The sequence below is a fragment of the Sphaerodactylus townsendi genome, linkage group LG05 (genome assembly GCF_021028975.2).
Source record: "Sphaerodactylus townsendi isolate TG3544 linkage group LG05, MPM_Stown_v2.3, whole genome shotgun sequence".
NCBI classification, from domain to species: Eukaryota; Metazoa; Chordata; class Lepidosauria; order Squamata; family Sphaerodactylidae; genus Sphaerodactylus; species Sphaerodactylus townsendi.
This window is the reverse complement of record NC_059429.1, coordinates 39825459-39844752: the sequence shown is the minus strand read 5'-3', so window position 1 is coordinate 39844752 and position 19294 is coordinate 39825459. Positions and strand designations below refer to the sequence as shown.

The 19294-nt window shown below is 38.6% G+C and overlaps 1 protein-coding gene across 4 annotated transcripts in view; it reads left to right on the top strand.

The window, feature by feature from the left end:
• The window catches only part of ARHGAP29 (Rho GTPase activating protein 29), a 67731-nt gene that overhangs the window by 43654 nt on the left and 4783 nt on the right, over positions 1-19294 (top strand). For 3 of the 4 annotated variants that reach the window (XM_048496240.1, XM_048496244.1, XM_048496241.1), the window contains 18 exons: positions 21-93; positions 4363-4429; positions 4885-5022; positions 5273-5337; positions 5788-5898; positions 6009-6089; positions 6435-6620; positions 6823-6960; positions 8614-8804; positions 10649-10812; positions 11832-11960; positions 12104-12202; positions 13959-14122; positions 14879-15067; positions 16010-16147; positions 16934-17166; positions 17684-17993; positions 18552-18648. In XM_048496240.1, coding sequence (XP_048352197.1) covers positions 21-93; positions 4363-4429; positions 4885-5022; positions 5273-5337; positions 5788-5898; positions 6009-6089; positions 6435-6620; positions 6823-6960; positions 8614-8804; positions 10649-10812; positions 11832-11960; positions 12104-12202; positions 13959-14122; positions 14879-15067; positions 16010-16147; positions 16934-17166; positions 17684-17993; positions 18552-18648 — 2573 coding nt within the window. The remainder of the gene's footprint in view (positions 1-20; positions 94-4362; positions 4430-4884; positions 5023-5272; positions 5338-5787; positions 5899-6008; positions 6090-6434; positions 6621-6822; positions 6961-8613; positions 8805-10648; positions 10813-11831; positions 11961-12103; positions 12203-13958; positions 14123-14878; positions 15068-16009; positions 16148-16933; positions 17167-17683; positions 17994-18551; positions 18649-19294) is intronic. The other variant, XM_048496243.1, reaches the window with a different exon arrangement.

Here is a 19294-nt window from a genome sequence, read left to right as displayed (position 1 = left end):
TTTTCTTGTTCTTGTTGCAGAGTTTCAGACTTCCTTATGGGAGATGTAGACAATGGGTCAGCATTGGGTCTTCCTGTATCTCGACAGAGTCAGGTAGGATGGATATGTTCTTGAAATTTAAAATCAAAACATGTTTTAAGAAATGTTGCTGTTGCAATGGCATCTTTGTCTTCTTCCCTAAAGGTAGTTGACAAAATGAAAATGTTAAAAATCTGGTGGTTGCAGAGAAGATTTGAAATCATAGTTATGAAATTGATTGCTATCGATACTCTCTCTCAGAAAAGAACTGTTAGTACGATCAGTTGAAGTACAGCTGTCAAGAAAATTGTATGCTTTCACATTAGAATATAGTCCCAAATTAGTATGAGAGTTATAATGCATTTTTGTCAAAACCATTATTTTGTGCATTACTGAATTGGATGCCCAAGTTGTATAATTAAACTGAATGCCAAAATGTATTTTTACTTTGAAATTGGGGGGGAGGGGGGACACAGTAAGCTGGGCTTGATAGGCACCAGGACCCAGGTGGAGCATTCTACAGTGAAGAAGGTGCAGTATGTTGAATTCTGTGGCACGGAAATATACAAACCCACTACCATTTTTTTCTGAGAGACAATAGCAAACAGCAAAATGCAGTAAGACTATATGGATTTCTGTAGAAACTTATCTGTTATTGGATTGTAGGTTCTTTATTGGGGTAATTAATTTTGCTAATATGTAACCTATACTTTGGTTAAAAGGTCATATACTCTTACCCACAGTGTGATAGCCATGGTCCCTTGTTTTTCCTCCACTGTCCTCTTTCACCTTAAGGAAACTTTCCAAGTAAAGAGCAATAAATGAAGACTATGGGAGATTTGGATCTGCTAATGAGGGAAGGAGTTTCCTTAAACCAACATGCTTTATTTTTTAATGTATTAGAAATATGTGTGTTAAGAATCGAATGAGGTGTCTTGTTCAAGGGACATTCTTAACAAAGCACAATATGAAATTGCTGTAGAATATCATAAGCTTTGAGATGAATTTTCAAGGTTCCCTCCTTGTCTACTTGTCAAGCAATTTCAGATGGAATAGAGCAAATTTATAAAACAACATTTGTTTTTGAGTTTGTTATCAGATCCTGCCTAACCAGTCTTTTACCAGCTGCTTTTACATCTTTGTACATATTTTAACTCTTTCTAATTTATTTCAGCGAAATGTGTTGGGGGAGCTTGATTTTAGTGGTTTTAAAAGTGATTTGATCACATATATTTTAAATTGTTAGCCTTTCTGTATTTAAAATTGTACTTTAGATGGGAGTGAAAGTAGAAAATGATCAGGAGTTTTTTCACCTTCTGTAAAATTTGGACATATGTTTGAAATGATTTCTTTATCTTCCCCAGTTGCTTGTTTTATAGTGTTTTGCTATATTTTAATTATTTACAATCCACCTTGCAAAACAAGTTCCTCAGGTAGTTCACAACGATTAAAATATAGTGAAATTATAACTACAGTAAAAACGAGTCATTCGCAAATATGCAAAATGACAATCAAACAGCAAAACATCAGTTAAGATGTTAAAACAACATTTAAAAATGAAAGCAGTAATACTCATGTAGCCTTTGACTACAAAGTCATCTGGCACCTGATTATTTACTTAAATTTACTTTTATTTCCCCTAAAGGGACTTCCTTTGTCTCTTCTGCATTTTAGCCTCTTAACAACTCTGTGATGTAGGCCTGGTTGAATGTATGACTGGCCCAAGGTCGCCCATTAAGCTTTCATCACAGAATGCGGAATCAAACCTGGGTCTCCAGATCCTGTTCCAACATTAATCAGCATACTACACTGACTGTCCTTAACTTCAGAAGCATAGTCCCTGGTAAATAGATGCAGGGATCTTAACAAGGAAGTGGCACTACTAAAGATCTCTTAATCTTGGAAAGATGATGATTTTAAGGTTCGAGTTTGTACATTGAATTGTACCTGGAAAGCAATTGACAGTCTTTTAAGTTCCTTCAAAATTGACCATATGTTCCCAAAGAACTATTGCTAATTTGTAGTCTCATGGCTGAATGCTGACATTTCCAAACAGCAAACACACTGTAGTTGCATAATTTGGTGTAATCAGAGTATATATAACTGTGGCTCAGGTCTTTGGAAATAGAATGCTGCTGATCGAGTGCCTATGCCTGTATTAATATTTACTTTCGATTGGCACAAACCTGAGAAGATTGTCAGGTAGCTTCTATGTGCATACCATGGGCAAGCAGCTTACGTCTAGGTCTGACCATTAATGCTGCTGTTGTGGATAAGAACTTGAAAACATAGAGTTGCTTGTCTAGTGCTACAAATGGTATTTCATTGGTTTATATGGTGATACCTTGCCTCTTGGCAAATGATACATAGTTTATGGACACACTTGAGAAGGAACAGCACGATGGTGCTTCCTTTTTAGTTATATGCTTTTGTATAAGGAATTTTCTTTTTGGAGAGCATCCACACAATGTCATGTTCCTTTTGAGTACAACTTGTGAGGCTCCTGGAGTTCAAGGGAAAATCTCTTTGATCCAGATCAAAGGGAAAATTGTGGGGTGGGTACACGTGGTACATCCAGGTGAACACCAAATTAGTAGAGCTGTTTTCCACATTCTCTCCTCCTTTCAATTCAGACGGGGTTTTTATTTCATATCTGAAGCACTGTGCTGCTTTGTTCTGTGATTCATCTGGGAAGAGACAGAAGGGGGTTGCTTGGTGCAGGGGGCTTATGTGATTATAGCACTGGTGCTTTTGAACTGCTGTGATGGGTCAAAAGGTGGAGGGTGTGTGTGTCAGGGCCAAGTGACGCAGGGGTGGCACGTGTGGACAATATTCCCACCTTCTCCTATTCTGCTGTTGCTTCCATAGAATGTTTCTGGCACGTTCTCTTATAATTATATTTTGTGCACTGTATCACATTTCTGTATTAGAGGGTTTCATAGTGTCTTAAGTATGTTGTCTGGTACTACATCAATTCAGTTAAATGTTTTAATATTTTAACTTCCCATGTAGTAGTGAAAAATGATAACTAACTCTTCACCATGCAGTATAATATGTTGTCCTATATGTACCATTATAAAATATAGACAAATCATAGTTCAGATCATCAATAGCAGTAGACGTTTCCATTCACATGTCCCCCAGTGATCACACAAGTTTTCAAGTACAGTACTACAAAACTTGAACTCATGAACCGAACCAAGAATGGCTTGAATATATACACCATCAGCAAAAAGGCCTCTATTGTAGCTTTTTCAGAGTGCTGAAAGTGATATCATCTATCCCTAGTCAAAGGCAGCTTTCTTGAGAACTGATGGGGGGAGTAGCTAATCCTTTTACAAACTGCCATGTTTATAGCTCCCTTGATTGGTGGTAAGGATTGTGTGGGTGGTGGTAAAAATCCATAATATGCTTAACTCATAACTGAATAGGGCACTGTGTGTGAACTGGATTTTGTATATTTATTTTATATAGAATGTTTCTAGGCCATTGTCCCATTAATTGGATGATTAAAGTGGCTTACACTTTTTTTAAAATGACCGTTTAATCAACTGGGTTTTATTAAGCGTAACAGATGTGTGTTTACATTTGAAACAAAGTATACCTTTCACTCAAGAATATCTTCTGTTGTGGGAATATCTGGATATTGTCAAGAAAAATTCAATACTTCCACTAGATACTTGCTGTAGCAATTGCTGTATGGAATTTGGTTGCTCAGGTGCTGCAGGCAGCTGTTGGCTATTGTTTGCAATATTCATGATGATAATATTCACTCCAGTGCCAGCATTATTTTCCAAATCTTTTAAACCTCTTTTTATGCTTTGTCTTCATTCACTCTCTGGTTCCATGTAATGCTGAACATCTGTTCCTTAAAGTGGTGCTTGAAGTTTGCTTATGTCTATTTTACTGCTTGATGAAGTTTTTTGGTCTAGTTTTTTTGATGACCTTTTTTTTTTTTTTTGCACCATGATATATCTTTTGATTAAATGAGAGCAAAGGATGAATGTTTGCCTGGAAGATTCTGCCATTAAAAACATTCAGTAGTACTGTGAATAGTATCTAGTGTTTAGTCGCATAACTTGTTTATTTTTGGGAGGGGGTAATTTTTTTCTTTTATTACTTTGTTCCACCAGAGCTTTACATTAGATTTGAAATGTCCTGCCACCTCAACTATTGTAGATTTAAGGAGGATTTGAAGTTATTAGACATTCATACATTCCAGACCTTCCTGCTGCTTGCCAGTATGACAGACTAGTATAAAATTATGTCTGTCTGTCATTAGTTTCTTTTGTTCAATCATATGTATATTAACTAATGCTAACAGGTTGTTTTGTTACATGCCAGTCTTTTGAAAATCTTTCTGCGGATTCCGGGGGATCACTGCATGAAAGAGATGACATCCAAGGGACAGGTGAGCACAGTGGGTTTTATGTATTATGTAACACTGGAGGCTGTAGTGATTAATGCAGATAAAATGTAAACACAGCCAGAAAAATACCATGTAAGTCATCATACTTTGAGAAGGGAAATTATTGTTTCAATATAGTAAGTTCTGGATTGGCGTCAGTTCCATTTGAATTGCAGGAAATTTGTAAAGGTTTTGTAGTGTTAAAATGAATATCATCCATTCAAACTTTTTTCTGTTAGGAAGCTTTATGTTAGTCATGTAATTTGTTAAGTAACAATTGTATGATCCTTTAACATGTTCTAAAACCTCTGCCACTTCTCTTTAGTGTCAACTGGCATTATAGAGAATCTCAGGATCAGTGCTACTTTAATCTTCACAGGTGGCTGGTACTGTCTTTCCTGTTGGCTGTGTAGTCATGTCTAAAATTCACTTTTTTGCACTTGATACTTTATTTTTAGGGCATTTTAGAGGTGAAGAAGTTGATAGCATCCTCTTAAGAAATGATAGTGGAATTGAATCGGCTCTGTCCTATGCTAAAGCATGGTCCAAATATACAAAGGACATAGTTACATGGGTAGAAAAAAAGCTTAACTTGGGTGAGTAGCTCTTTCTGGCACCTAATGAGCTTTGTCATGATGGAATTAAATCTGTTGTCAGGGGTGTGCTACAGACTGTCAGTAATGTGATTTCTAAATTAGCTGTTCACTGAAATGAATGGAACTATTGCCTGTTTCCTGTGTCTGAGCGACTGTGGCAAAATAGTGTCTGTCTTAAATGAAGGCTAGAGAGGGGTTTATTTGCTTTCACTCTTTTCATGCTCACTAAGTGAAACTTTTCTCCCAATAGAAATGGAGTGTACTAAAGGCTTGGCAAAAATGGCTGAAGCAACTAAGGCTATTATTGGACCCCAGGTGAGTATTCAAAGAATGACAAATGCATTAAAAGTAATTATACATAAATATGATTTTAATTGAAGCTTGAATTTACATGGGATCAAGCTCCTTTACTGTTTTTGTACTTAAAACTATTTCATAATTAGATTCTGCTGAGTCTTATTTGACTTTAACATTTTGATAAGTCATATTAACACAAAGTTTAAGGAACCTTGTAGAAACTGCTAGTTTTGGATCTTGTTTAATAATATTTGAGCGGCTGGTTAACCAGTGGAATTCCAAAACATACATTCTAAGCATGTTTATTAATGAAGGTTGTTTGAGAATATGCTGTATTGCAGAAAATTTTAGAATGTGTCTGTTCTTCTACACTTAAAATAAACAGAGGAATTCAGCAGATTATTTCCATGATCTAGACTGATATTCTTCTAATCCACACTCATATTATTTTTATGTTTTTGGTCATAGGATTACATGCCATTCCAAACAATATTCATAAATGCATTTCAAAATGATATAGAGAACAGTCAGCTTTGGCAACAGACAGCAGCAGCTCTCCAAGCTAACAAATTTGTTCAGGTAACTTTCTTCCTACTAGAAATGTTTCTGGTTGCTCATAGAGGTTGTGTGTGTAGATATCTAGTTATTAATACTTTCTTGCACAGTCACTGGATTTCTCTTTTATGTAGCCACTCCTTAACAGAAAAAATGAGTTGGATAAACAAAGGAAGGAGATCAAGGAGCTTTGGCAACGAGAACAAAAGAAAATGGTTGGTATCTTTACATATTACACATTGCACTTCATGATCCGAAATTCTAAGCTGCCATGTAAATTTGCTTGCATGGAATGAATGTTGAGTGTTGTAAAGGTTTTTTCTTTTGTAGTAGTTAATTTTTATAGTAAACTCTGTATTCGCTTCAGCTTCTCCTATTTATGGAAGGAATTTGCCCTGCTTTTTCCTCTTTCCTGTAAATCAGTTGGATGCTTCATACTGGAATATAGTTGCAAAATAAAAAATGGTGAAGGAGCTAGAACAGCACAGCAATCGTGTATTAAAGTTCTATGCCAATGTGAAAGCTGCTAATGTAAAGATATTTTCTCATACAATGAACAGCAAGAACTGGAATCCACAGTGAGAAAAACAAGGCTGTTATACATTCAGCGGCAAGATGAATATGAAAAGGCAAAATCATCTACTGCTCGTGCTGGAGAAGAGCATCTAATCTCCAATGGGGGCATTGTTAAAGATGCTAGCAAATTAGAGAAAAAACGGAAGCTGGAAGAAGAGGCTCTCCAAAAAGTAAGGAATCTTCTTCAGGAATAACCCCAGTGCTTTAGTTCTTTAAAAGTTTAAGCATACGTGGGGCATGTTGACTCGTACGTGTTACCTGAACTATATTCCTTAATCCTTTTAAATGGGCTTCTAGATCTATGGGTTTAGGCTACTTGAATGCAAAATTCTATCAACATAACTTACCTACAACTTGTTCACTTTCTTGTAGGCTGAAGAAGCCAATGAACATTTCAAAGCCAGTGTGGCAGAAATTGAAGAAAAGCGAAGTGATCTAGAAAATCTCAAAAGTGATATCTTAACACAGCTGCGGGAACTTGTGTATCAGTGTGACTTAACACTTAAAGCTGTAAGAAAGGATATTTTATTGTGATTAGTGTTGAAATAGAAAGTGAGAGCAAAACAGCATGTGGTAGATGAAGGGGAAAGATCTTTTTGAGCTTGTGGGCACATTTGGAATTCTGACTTGGCATAGTGGGTACAGCAACAAAATAGCTGCCACAAAAAGTGGTGCTTGCCACAAAATGATTGCTGCAGCTTAACTTCAGTATTAGTGAATGTTCTTGTGCTGTGGTGGCATCTGCTGCAAAAGCAACATTAAAAAAAATCTGCACAGCCATTCAGATTGCCAGTAGTCAATCAGAAGCCTTGCTGGGCAAAAGCCCTATCTGGCCCCACTCACTTCCTAAAAACTCATGGTGAGCACCAGAAAAGGTGCTGGCAGGCACCGTGTTGGGGGCCCCTGTCTTATATGATCATATTTTAATATTTTTTGTGCTGCTTGTCAGCCAAGCTACTGAAGCTACTCATAGGAATCAAAGTTTAATACAAATTGCAATTAAAGTTCAATGCAAAATGTTCTTGGGGAGTGAATTCTCAAGTAGTGCTGGATATAGGCACCATAATTCCTGGCTATTTCTCCCCTTTTCTGATTGCATCATACATGTCAATTGAAAACAAAAGGGAGAGCATAAGCAACTGGAGCTGGATCCTGGCATAAAAGAAACATTTGCTGCTACTTTGTAAGTAGAGATGCAGCATTCTTTAGTTCCTTTGACATATAAAGGCTTCTCATCTTGCTGCAATCTTCAGATAGCATTTGGTACTCACATTTGCACCATAGCACCAGATCCCTTACATTTTCTTTTTTTATGATGTCTGTATGCAGTGATTGTCTTTCACCAGCATAGGAAAGGGGGTGATTTTCACCAGTTCTCACCCCCTGCAGAATTTCATATCAAGCCCAGCACTGTTCCTCAGGGACCCCCTGAACCACAGGATGTGTTTCAGCAGGCACAGAGAGGGAAGATAAAAGTTTTGTTCCACAAATTGAGCTCCACTTGCTATTCAGTATACACAGTCTAATAGTACTATAGAGTGAATTCCTTCAGATTACGTTATCTGTGAAATATGAACATATTTATGAATTAATAATGTCTAGGTATGTAAGAGGAGGGAGTGCAGCTTTGAAGTTTTGGTTCTTATTTACTTTTGACATAAAGATTCCTTGAATTTCTTGATTTATCCAGGTCTGTGAAAACATTCATAGCTTAGTTGTCATTCTTAAACATAATTGATAGCATGTTAGGGGGGTGGTTTAGCAGCATTGCCTTCTAAGCAGAAAATTAAGGCTTCAAGCTCTTACAATATTACATTTATTTATATAATTCTATCCTAGTGGGCCACTATTGTGTAGGGGTTGAGAGTGGTGGATTCTAATCTGGAGAACTGGGTTCAATTCCTGGGTGGCCTTCAGCCAGTCACAGTTCTCTCAGAACTCTCTCAACCCACATGGAGGCAGGTAAAATTACATGGAGTGAGGGCTAAGAATTTAGCCATTTATAACACATATTTAACTACACTGGGTTAAATTCATGATTATTTGGTTTTAAACTTCTGGTTCTGCTGTGAAGCATTTCTCATGAGTATTAGAGCTGTAGAGGACAACATTAAATAAGCTTGTAATCTGTTTCTTAAACTTGCCTGTCTTTCTTCCACATAGGCAACAGTTAATCTGTTCCAGATGCAACATGCCCAAGTTGTATCTGTTCCAGTTAACTGTCAGTCTCTCTGTGAGAGTGCCAAGCTGTACGACCCAGGACAGAAGTACTCTGAGTTTGTGAAAAATTTGCCAAAAGATGATGTCGCCATTGAATCCAGTTCCTTTGAAACTCAGAGCTCCCAAGTTGGAGGGTGAGAGCTCAGATGTCTTCTTTGCTCATTTGGCAATAAATTTGAGCAAAAGACTAGAAGAATGTAGATAGAAAATAATTGTTAAATGAGCTTGTCATTTTAATAAATCAGGCATTGTTCAGCTGCTTATGAGATGCCCACTAAATGATGGTAAAATGAATGGAAATAAGTCCTAAAGACATGTGAATTCTTATAAAGGCAGAATAGCCAAATCTGTGGCTGGTTATTTCAGATCAATACTGAATTTTATCTCTCCTAGTCTCTGTCCATTCTCTCCCCTGGGTCTCTTTATTTCAGACATCTGTCTAGTGTTTTTTCCTACAACTACCTCTTTCCATTTCCCTAGTCCTTGTTTTGTTGATCCCCCTCTCCCCCCCCCCCCGCCATCATTCTATCAGGGAAGAATGCCTCAGATGTTGTCAAAAATTGCAACCTGTGAATATTTTCATCTATAGCAGTGGTTCTTAACCTTTTTTGAGTCTCCGACCCCTTTGAGAATCTTATGAAAGCTGTGGACCCCCCCCCCCCCAGAAGAATGCACTGAAGCACTTGCACACAAAATTCACCATAACTCAATATAAACAAAGACAAATATCTACAATCATAATGGCAAGGTTCATTTTCTTCCATTCTTGTAGATATCATCAAATGATAGTGTTGATATCTGTCTGCCATTTGACCATGTGCAGTAACATCCTAAGCCACATTACACTTGCACTGGAGTAAAACAATACGTACAGGTCTTTGGACCACAAGTAAAAAACCCATTGGTAGGGAGACAGCCCATTGGTAGGGAGATAGTACTCTAACTTTACAGGGTAGAGAGAATGGCAGCTATGCTTCAGTTTCTGCCTGGTGGTATCCACACAAATAAGTGTGAGTAGAGGGAGTAGATAGCCTTCTGATATCAGCAAAATTTGATTAGGAAGACATCCATGTTATAATTTCTGTTTTGTAGGTTGTGGTTGGTCAATCCTTGGTGATCCAATTTCCTTTCCTCTAACCTTCCCAGTATAACTTCAGCCTTGTAGTATGGTTCAGGAGGGAGAAGAGGTAGACAATGTAGAATATTTGATGTTTTACTACAGTCTTTTCCTGTCCATTGTATAATTTTCTATCTACCAGGCTGTCATTTTCATAGCGTAGTTGCTGACAGCAGGAATGTGTATTCAAAACATAACTAAGAAATCCATCTTGTCAGAAAGATAACTAATTCAAGATAAGTATGCTCAGCTTCTAAAGAACATTCTTTTTTTCTTGATAGAACACTTTTTAAAAGGTCCAGAACATCCAAGTTAAGGCTCAAGCTGAAAATAGATAGCAAGCTAAAGTTTAATTATTGAACCTTGGCTTTAAACTGTTTGTTTTATTGATCTCCCTTATATCTGCAATTTTTGCATTTGTTCCAGACAACAAAGTATTACTAAGCCGTTGACAAAGTTTAAGACACTGATACTGATCCTGAGCAATTCAGAGCACATAACCAGGAGTGAATTTGTTGAACATGTTTGTGGGAAGTGTCCCATTGCACAAGCTCTGGTTCTCATTTGGGTGTAAACTTTTACTAGTGTTACAGTAACTGATATACTGGAGAGAGAAATCGTAATATCCGTTTGACAACAGAAATAGTTTTTGTTCATTCAGGTGGGTCATCAGTAAGCTGTGAAGTGTCTGCCTAAGGTGCCATACAGTTGAATAGGTATGATGACTTAATAAGCATCCTTAGGATGTAGCCTTAGGCCTGAGAATTTAAAGCTTGAAGAGAAGTGCAAAATTTAGCTTCACTTTTAGCTGAAAATATTGCAAGTTCAAGTTGTCTAAGAACTGCTTTTTCTCTTCCGAAGGATTTTCAGTAAACGATTAAACCATGCACATGCGTCCCAAGGAAACTTATCCCAGTGTTCAGGAGACTTTCCCATTCGTGCAGTAGAAGACATTGGAAGCCCATCCTATCATCGCTCCCAAAAGATTGGGGAAAAAAGATCTTCTAGCAGTACTGATATCTCTGGTAAATTTTAAATAGGTTGCTAATTCTCATGACTGTCTTTAGCAGATCCCCGTCATGCAACAATATATCCAAAGGAGACACATGTTGTCTTGTCCCTTAATTCTGTCTGTCTGTATTTGGGTTTTTATTTGTAGCTGTTTCAGCAAACTCTCAGAAAAAAAATTGTAGGTAAATAATTGTATTTGACTGCTGAAAGACAACTTGTTCCAAAAGATGAATGAGCTGGCAAATATGAAAAATTTTGAGCTGTTTGTGCATTGGTATCAGAGCTTGAGTTTAACATTTTAGCCAACTAATTTGAATGGATTTATGCAATCATTTTTCAACTATTTTTATATGATTAGTTCATGTGACTTGATGTATTCCTACAATAATCTGTGAATTGGGTACCAGTGGATGCTAGCAAACCATAAGAGAATTTCTAGTATGTACCTTCCATAATTTGTTTTATGTTTCTGCCATGCTTGAGATATACACCCACAAGCATCTTTTTGCTGCATCTCTGTGTGACGTTCTGCTTTCATGTTTTCCCTGCCATTCAATATCCAAATGGAGCAGGTAATTCTGTTGCAAATCTAATTCAGTATCCAGTACAGCAGAATTATCTTCTTGTGAAGGAGGCGAGTCCAGATTGTTATTGCATGCAGATAAATATTAAAGATTGCTAATGCTTAACACATTCTAGACTTGGTATTACTGGAGGTACCCTTCACTTGTAATACAAAAGAATAGCTTGGATGCTGCTCCACTTCTGCAACATCTTGTTCAATGCCTACTGTTTCCTCCCTGTATCTTACAGTATAAATGGAAAAGTAGTTTAGAATACACTGTGTTAACTTACTGCAGTGGGCTAGCATGAGATTTTTTTCCCACACTTCCACTTGTAGAAGGACCCTATTGCATAAGACAATTTCTGGTAGATCCAAGCCAGTGTGTCTTAGCTACCAAAAATTTGGGAAACTCTGCTTTTAATCATAACAGAATGCTGCCATCATGAGACATATTTCCTTTTTTTTAAGTTACAAGGGGACCGCCACCATTTAGGTCCTGGTCTGTTGGTAACCAAAGTGGAGGAATGTGCAGTGACTCTGAAAGTGCAGGAGGGAGCAGTGAGTCACGATCTGTGGACTCTCCATCTGCAAGTCCAGGTACAGATACCCCTTAAGTGATACTAGCCTTTAAACATGAATGATCTTGGCACTGATTACAAGCTTCATCCAGAATCCATTATTGAGAGGTAGTGAATAATCAGCCTCAGCAAAAGTCTGAAAATGCCCTCTGTCTTTCATAGGAGACTTTAAAAGGAGACTTCCTCGAACACCATCTACTGGTACCATGTCATCTGCTGATGATCTTGATGAGAGAGAGCCACCCTCTCCTTCAGACTGTGGTAATGCTGCTAAATTCTAAGATGAACTCATAATCTGTAGTAAGAGGTTTTGTAAGTGTTTCATATACTTCAGCGTCTGTGTTGAATTTTATTAGAGGGCAAGCAGATGAGATAACTGGAATGATGCTTTGTCTGATCAAAAAGTAGTTTATTGTTAATCTGAAACTACAGTAGAGATTAGATCTATTCTGTAACTTGGAAAAAAATAAGGCTTAGGTGCTGAACAGTAACACTAGTATATTTGTGAAGCGTCTGTTTGAGAGTGGAAGCCAGTAAGTTTCTCTTTGGTTCAGGTAATATGTAAACAGAAAGTGTCAGAGTCCAAAATGTGCATAAGCATGAAAAACAGGACTTAGATAATGGTAGAAAAGTTAAGTTTTTTGAACTAATTTATGAGCCGTACCAAACTAACTTGTGAGCCATACCAAAGCATTACTAACTGGTGATGGTTTTCTGGCCTATCTAGGCTATATTAGGGACAATCTGCTGGTGGGCACTCATGCTCTCTTTATCATTCCCATTTTTGCTGTAATAACATGCTCCCCTTCCTCACTCAAGGGACAGTTTTGCTGCTGTAGCCATCAGCTCCAATGGAGTGGAAGCTCATTGGTTATGAGGAAGCAGCAGCTGGGAGAGACCTGGCACAAGAAGTAGGCTGCTTGCTAGTTCATGGGGGCAGAGCTGAGGAAACCTGCAGTTTCCTTAGGGAAGGAAGAGGGGCAGGGTTGCCAGGATAATGAGCAGGGCTATGCCTCTGCCCAGTGGACTCCCAATAAAACATTTCCCAGAAATCCCCCCAAAGAAAATTATTTTTGTGAAGGTATGCAGCCCTACTTCAGATTAAGGCCGTTGTACTCAGACTTACTTCTGAGTAATCATGCACAAAATTGAGGGAACTCATGTGTTGGCCAAGTTGCACAGTGACTGCCACTGGGCAAAGCGAATCCTGTAACTGAGGGCTTGTGAGGGAGGGAGGAGGGGACCTGTCCAGGGCTATTTTGTCCTCCCACTCTGCTCGGTCTACAATCATCCACCTGCTGTAGCCTCTCTATTCTGCAAGGTGGGTCTCTCACAGTAGACAAGGCATGATCTGCTGCTTTCATCACCTTACCCCAATTTCTGCACCTGTGCATGCCTGCATCTGCAAGCTAAACATTTGCCTTTGTCTCCTCCTGCAACAGAGAAGAACTGGCTGGTTATTTGTGAGCTATGTGAGTAAGAAGCAGTGGCCTCTGCCTTATCCCTAATCTGCTTGCTTGGCCTGTCTACTGGTAAACTTTGCCCCTGCTGATCAAACAGGTTTCCAGAGAATGAAATGGCTCACACAAACACAGGGCCTGTGGTTATTTATAATATTTTCTTCCAAGAACAGTGATCTACTGATAGAAGGTGGAATGCTAGGCACAGAAAGGCCATTCAGGATCATCCTGTTTCCTAGGATGATGAGATAACTGTTCTGGTTGAATGATGTCTTGTCAGTCATGTTTCTGCTGTGTCACTCTCTGCGTTTTTACCTTTTGCTGCTTGGAGAAATGGAACAAGTGTACCACAATAATTGTTGAATCCTGATGTTTTCAACAGCTACAAAATGTAGAGATAATTCTGTTTGTACTTAGAGCATTTGGTTTCTTCGCGAATGTGCTGTTCAGTTTGGATCTTGATTAGCAAATATACATGCCATGTTTTAGTAAATGAAGAAAAATGTATTTTTCATGCTGTAGCATTGTTTGGAATGTATCAAACTTTGTCTTCCAAGGTCTAAATGATCTCGTGACCGAAATTGCCAGTTCACCTGGACCATTTAGAAACACTCTTCTGTCTAAGGCAGCTCAGACACACAAGCTGAGGAAGCTGAGGGCTCCATCTAAATGTAGAGAATGTGACAGTCTGGTGGTATTCCATGGTGCAGAATGTGAGGAGGTAGGAATTCAAAAAGCTTTTTTGACCTTTGTTGTTTTGGGAGACTTCATTGCTACAGTTGGAGATGAAAATAGACAATAATATGAATTGTATCCACATTTCCATCTTCCACTGTAAGGAGCTTAGGGGAGAGTTTAGTGTGGTAACCACTAAGAAAGTGATGCTTTTGCGGGCCACGGTCTTCATAGCCAAGTAGAATTGTACTGATTTTCCATTCCTAATCAGTATGACATCTTCCCCCGTTACCAGTTTGGATGTATGAGGGACCCAAAGAGAAATCTTCTCTTGAGATTCATCAAGTCAGAGGCCAAACTATACAATATGGTCAGTCTGTTATTACACTTCTGTTTGCTGAGATACATCTATTGGAGCTGTCACTTTGGCAAAATGTAGTATGCTGATCAAATTGACATTCTCTTTCTAGGTGTGTAGAAGACACCATACAGTATGAAATATATGTCCATATTAGATTTCTAAATCAAATCAAATACTGTTCCATATCTTACCTACTTAACTTGTTTCCTGTCTTCACTGGTTAAGTGGGTCTTCTTTTGCTGATGTTAGTGGCCTTAAGGAAGACTTTGATCCTCTGTAGGTTTGAGCCCATCCAGGATCCAACAGATTTTAATAATAATCTTCCCATTTTAAACAGTTTTTCAGGGTAAGCTGATATGATTGTGATGTTAGTAGGTATTATTTCTCTGCTCCCAACTTGAAAATGTTTGGAATGTGAATTCATTTATGTTTATTTTCTAGTGTTTTCTTGCCTGTCATAAGAAATGCTTGGAGACTTTAGCTATTCAATGTGGACACAAAAAACTTCATGGAAGACTTCATCTTTTTGGAGTAGAGTTTACTCAAGCTGCCAAAAATACTCCTGATGGTATTCCCTTCATCATCAAAAAGTGTACCTCTGAAATTGAAAGCAGAGCATTGAATGTAAAGGTAAATATTAATCTATATGTATAAAAATGGAACGATGCATTTGTTGCTTCGAGAATAACCCCTCACCTGCTGGCCTAAACGCTCTGAAAATTTCACAGACACTTACTCATTCCCCCGACTGTGTTCTTACGTACCTCCCGCTGTCAGACCACACACCTGAGCCAGGTAAATCATCTTTTTCCTGGCGCAGCAGGCCATGAAGCTGCCTGTGTGTAACTGCCACCCTTAGAATGTTCGTGCCCTTAGAATGTTCGCTCAGATGGCCAGATATGAGCAGTGAAAACAGTACATAGGCAATAACTCAAGTGGACGTGAAACACATACACACGTTGCCATGTGAGACGTCAGGTGGGGTTCTCCCCCTCACATGCAGGTACCTTTCACTCTCTGTGCCTCACCCACTGCTACCACACAACACACCTACTCTCATACACATTCAGCGGAGGGAGAGGGAAGGGATGGAGGGGGAGGCATGCAAGGGAAGAGAAGTGAGGGAGGGGTCAGAGAGTGAGGGGTGGCATGCAAGGGAGGGGAGGGAGCGGGCCCAGCATCTGGATATGACCCGCCCACCCTAGCAGAGGGAGACGAAAGGGAGGGAGGGGGAGGGGTGGCATGCAAGGGAAGAGAGGGTGGGAGAGGGAAGGGACGCAGGGGAAGGCATGCAAGGGAAGAGAAGCTAGGGAGGGGAGAGAGTGAAGGGCATGCAAGGGAGGGGAGGGAGAGCCCAGCCAGCCTAGATTCCCTGAATACTGAGGTTACAGTTCAGAAAACCAGGTTGCCTCCCATTTGCTTTCCCATTTCACCACAATAAGCCACAGCAATGCGTGGCTGGGCCCCGCTAGTTAGCATTAAAGAGATTGTACTTCTAAACAATCTCTAAAATTATTTGCAAGTAACATTTTGGTTTTGCAATTGTTTACAACTTTTTCTGTTGTATTTAAGGGTATATATCGTGTGAATGGAGCCAAATCAAGGGTTGAAAAGCTCTGTCAAGCATTTGAAAATGGAAAGGACTTAGTAGAGTTGTCAGAACTCTATGCGCATGATATAAGTAATGTCCTTAAGTTGTATCTTCGTCAGGTAACTACACACATCTCTTGCTCATTCTGGCTGAGAGGTTTGCTGAAGTGAACCTGGGTTGGACTTTATAGAAAAGTGCATTGAAGAATTTGGCAGAGTGGACCTTATCCCACCTTCCTTTTCCCTCAGAGCCTGAAAATTCTCTGCCAACTAGTGAACTGTTTTGAACAAAATGATTTCTGTCAGTGCTGTGAAACTTTCTTATAGTCTAGAATGCTGAAATGCTGTTTCTTCCCAGGACTGGCATTTAGGAAGCATGTTGAGTTTGGGAATAGAGTAAGAAGTTCTCCACTGACAGAAACCCTCTATGGGATCCAGTTCACTGACTTCCCCACTTCCGTGGATGTCTGAAGAAGGGGAAGATCAAGTTGTCCATCTAAAACAATTACACTGGAATGTTGGAACAGCAGGCTTCTTCACATAGGGAGGCAGATGGGAACTAGACACAAAAGCTCTTGTGGTTGTAACAGCACTGAATAAAATGGTTTAAGTAAAATAAATGTGGATAGTGTGGTATCATACATAATATTAGTAAGTCTCCTGTTTCTATACTGCTTGTGTGTATCTGTATACAATATAAGTTCTCAATACTGTTAAAACCAGTGGTCTGTAATTTAACAACAAAAACTGCAATGTATTGTGCATAAATTTGTTGAGTTCAGCAAGGAAAGTACAGTCTTTTAGTAGAAGAAAGGAATTATTCTTGATAAAGCTAGTAGTAGGAAGCAAATAAGTAAAAATTAGGTAAAAATGCAGGTTGAAATAATTTCTTATATTTTCTTTCAGCTCCCAGAACCTTTGATTTTGTTTCGGCTTTATAATGAATTCATTGGACTTGCAAAAGAGAGTCAAAATATTAATGAGGAATTTGATGTGAAACAGATAAGTTCCAGATCAAAAAAAGGGCAATCAGTGTGTATCGAATTGAATAGGATCATTCTTAAAATCAAAGATCTCCTCAAACTTCTACCTGCACCAAACTATAACACGCTGCAGTTTCTTATAGGCCACCTGCATAGGTAAGAGTATGTCAGCCAACACATTTTCACAATTTTAAGGCATTTATTTTTAAATGTCTGTGTATATTTGTAGTGTTTCTAATTGGTGCTGGTGAAAGCTCCCAACTTAATTTGGCATCCCATTTTCAGCACATTAACACTTTATTCCAAAATTCACATATAGATTTGTGTTCATCTGTTGGTAACAGCATACCGTGTTTCCCCAAAAATAAGACAGGAAATATGGTACCTTCACAATTCATTAAGGCAGACTTTTGACAGCCCTGTTGCTTCCCCATCACATGTGATGCAAGTTGTATCCTCATTGGCAGGGAGCACCCTGCTGGATCATACCATCCTGATTTGTAACTACTGGTAGGGCTTATTTTTTGAGTAGGGCTTATATTTTAAACCTCCTCCAAAAATCGTGATAGGGCTCATTTTCGGGGTAGGTCTTGTTTTCAGGGAAACACGGTATTTAAAGTAAGACTTGGTGGAAAAATTCAGAAGTTTTTTGATGTGTTGTTCTTTTATATAGGGTTACAGAACAGTCTGATGAAAATAAAATGTCTGCGAGCAACCTTGGCATTATATTTGGCCCAACTCTTATCAGGCCACGTCAGACAGATGCTACAGTCTCTCTTTCTTCACTTGTGGACTATCCATATCAAGCTCGGGTAGTGGAGCTTCTTATATCCAATTATGAGAAGATCTTTGATATTATGCTGCAGCCATTATCAGATTCAGCTCGGTCTGATGAAAATGCTACTTATGCTAAAAGTATTCTTTTGCCAGAAGATCAAGAACAGCAGCAAAGGAAAATTGCATCCTGTATTGCTCTGAAGGAAGTGAGTGCACTGTCATGGAAGTACAATAAATGCTTTGTTATCTGACACTTGATTAGACAGATTGCTTAGTTAACTGGCATTGCACAAAGGATAAGGTCCCCACCATACACTGTGTCTTCTAATGCATGTGTGTATGCCTCTCCAGCTGGCCAGTTTGATGTCTCTGGCTGCTCCTGAGATTTGGCAGTTGGCAGTATCAGCTCATGATCTCCTTCAGTGCCACCTTTCCCCTTAGCCTGCCCCAAGCTGTTGACTCTGTCAGAATGCTCCCAGATTGCTGGCATCTTTGGCTGCCTTCTGTGTAGGTTGGCTTTGTGTCTTAGAGTGAAGGGTCACATCAGGATAGATTCCTGTCACCATTGGGTAAGAGTTTGTTGCTGCGGTTTCATCTGGGTTGGGGGATCAGGGAAGAGCAATAAGTTTTGAGTATCAGCACCTCTGGTAAACTACCAGCATCCATTCCCCATGAGTGCTGGAAAACAAAGTTTGCACTTTTCTATCTTGTTCTGGAAAAGTTTTCTTACCCTTTTCCATTTCTTTTCTGGTTTTTATTGACAGAACATCCAAAATGAGAGTAAAGATTCAGAAATTGCTGTATTACTTGATGAACCAGATACTGCTACAGACATGCTGAAGATTTCTAATGAATTAACAGGTTAGTGTTGGGTATACTTAATACATCACAACTGATGGATATGTGAATAAGAGAAGAATTTGATTCTAATATTCACCGCATGGCACAAATGAATAATTATTGACATTTCTTGTGAAAATTGTAGACTTAAATGCCTTCAGCCTGATTTCGCAAATGTAAATGGTTGCTCAAACCATTTGCTCAACCATGTAAACGGTTGCTTAAAGTATGAGAATTATTTCAAATTATCTACCAAAAAAATCACAAATTGTGTCTAACCATAATACTTGTTAAACTTGATCAGCAATATAAGATTTAAACATGTCATATAACATTTTCTATTATGTTCTGAATATATTACTTGAATGTTTGTATTGTTTAAAAAATGCTTCAAACTCAAAAGGGCTAGGGTTAACTATGTGTTCCTGTTGATAACTAAGAGCTTACATTATGAGCAACTTGACTTTGCTTTTCTAGACTGGAATTCACAACTTGGAACTAAACATAGTCTTGGAAGGAGAAACTCTCCTTCAGAAACACTTCCTTTCTCAGTTGTGAAAGAACAGAACTAAAAAATAGTCAGATCCGTTTTGTTTGTTTGTGTCTTTTGCCATCAAGTCATAATCAACCTATGGGGATTCTGTAGGATTTTCAAAGCAAAGAAATC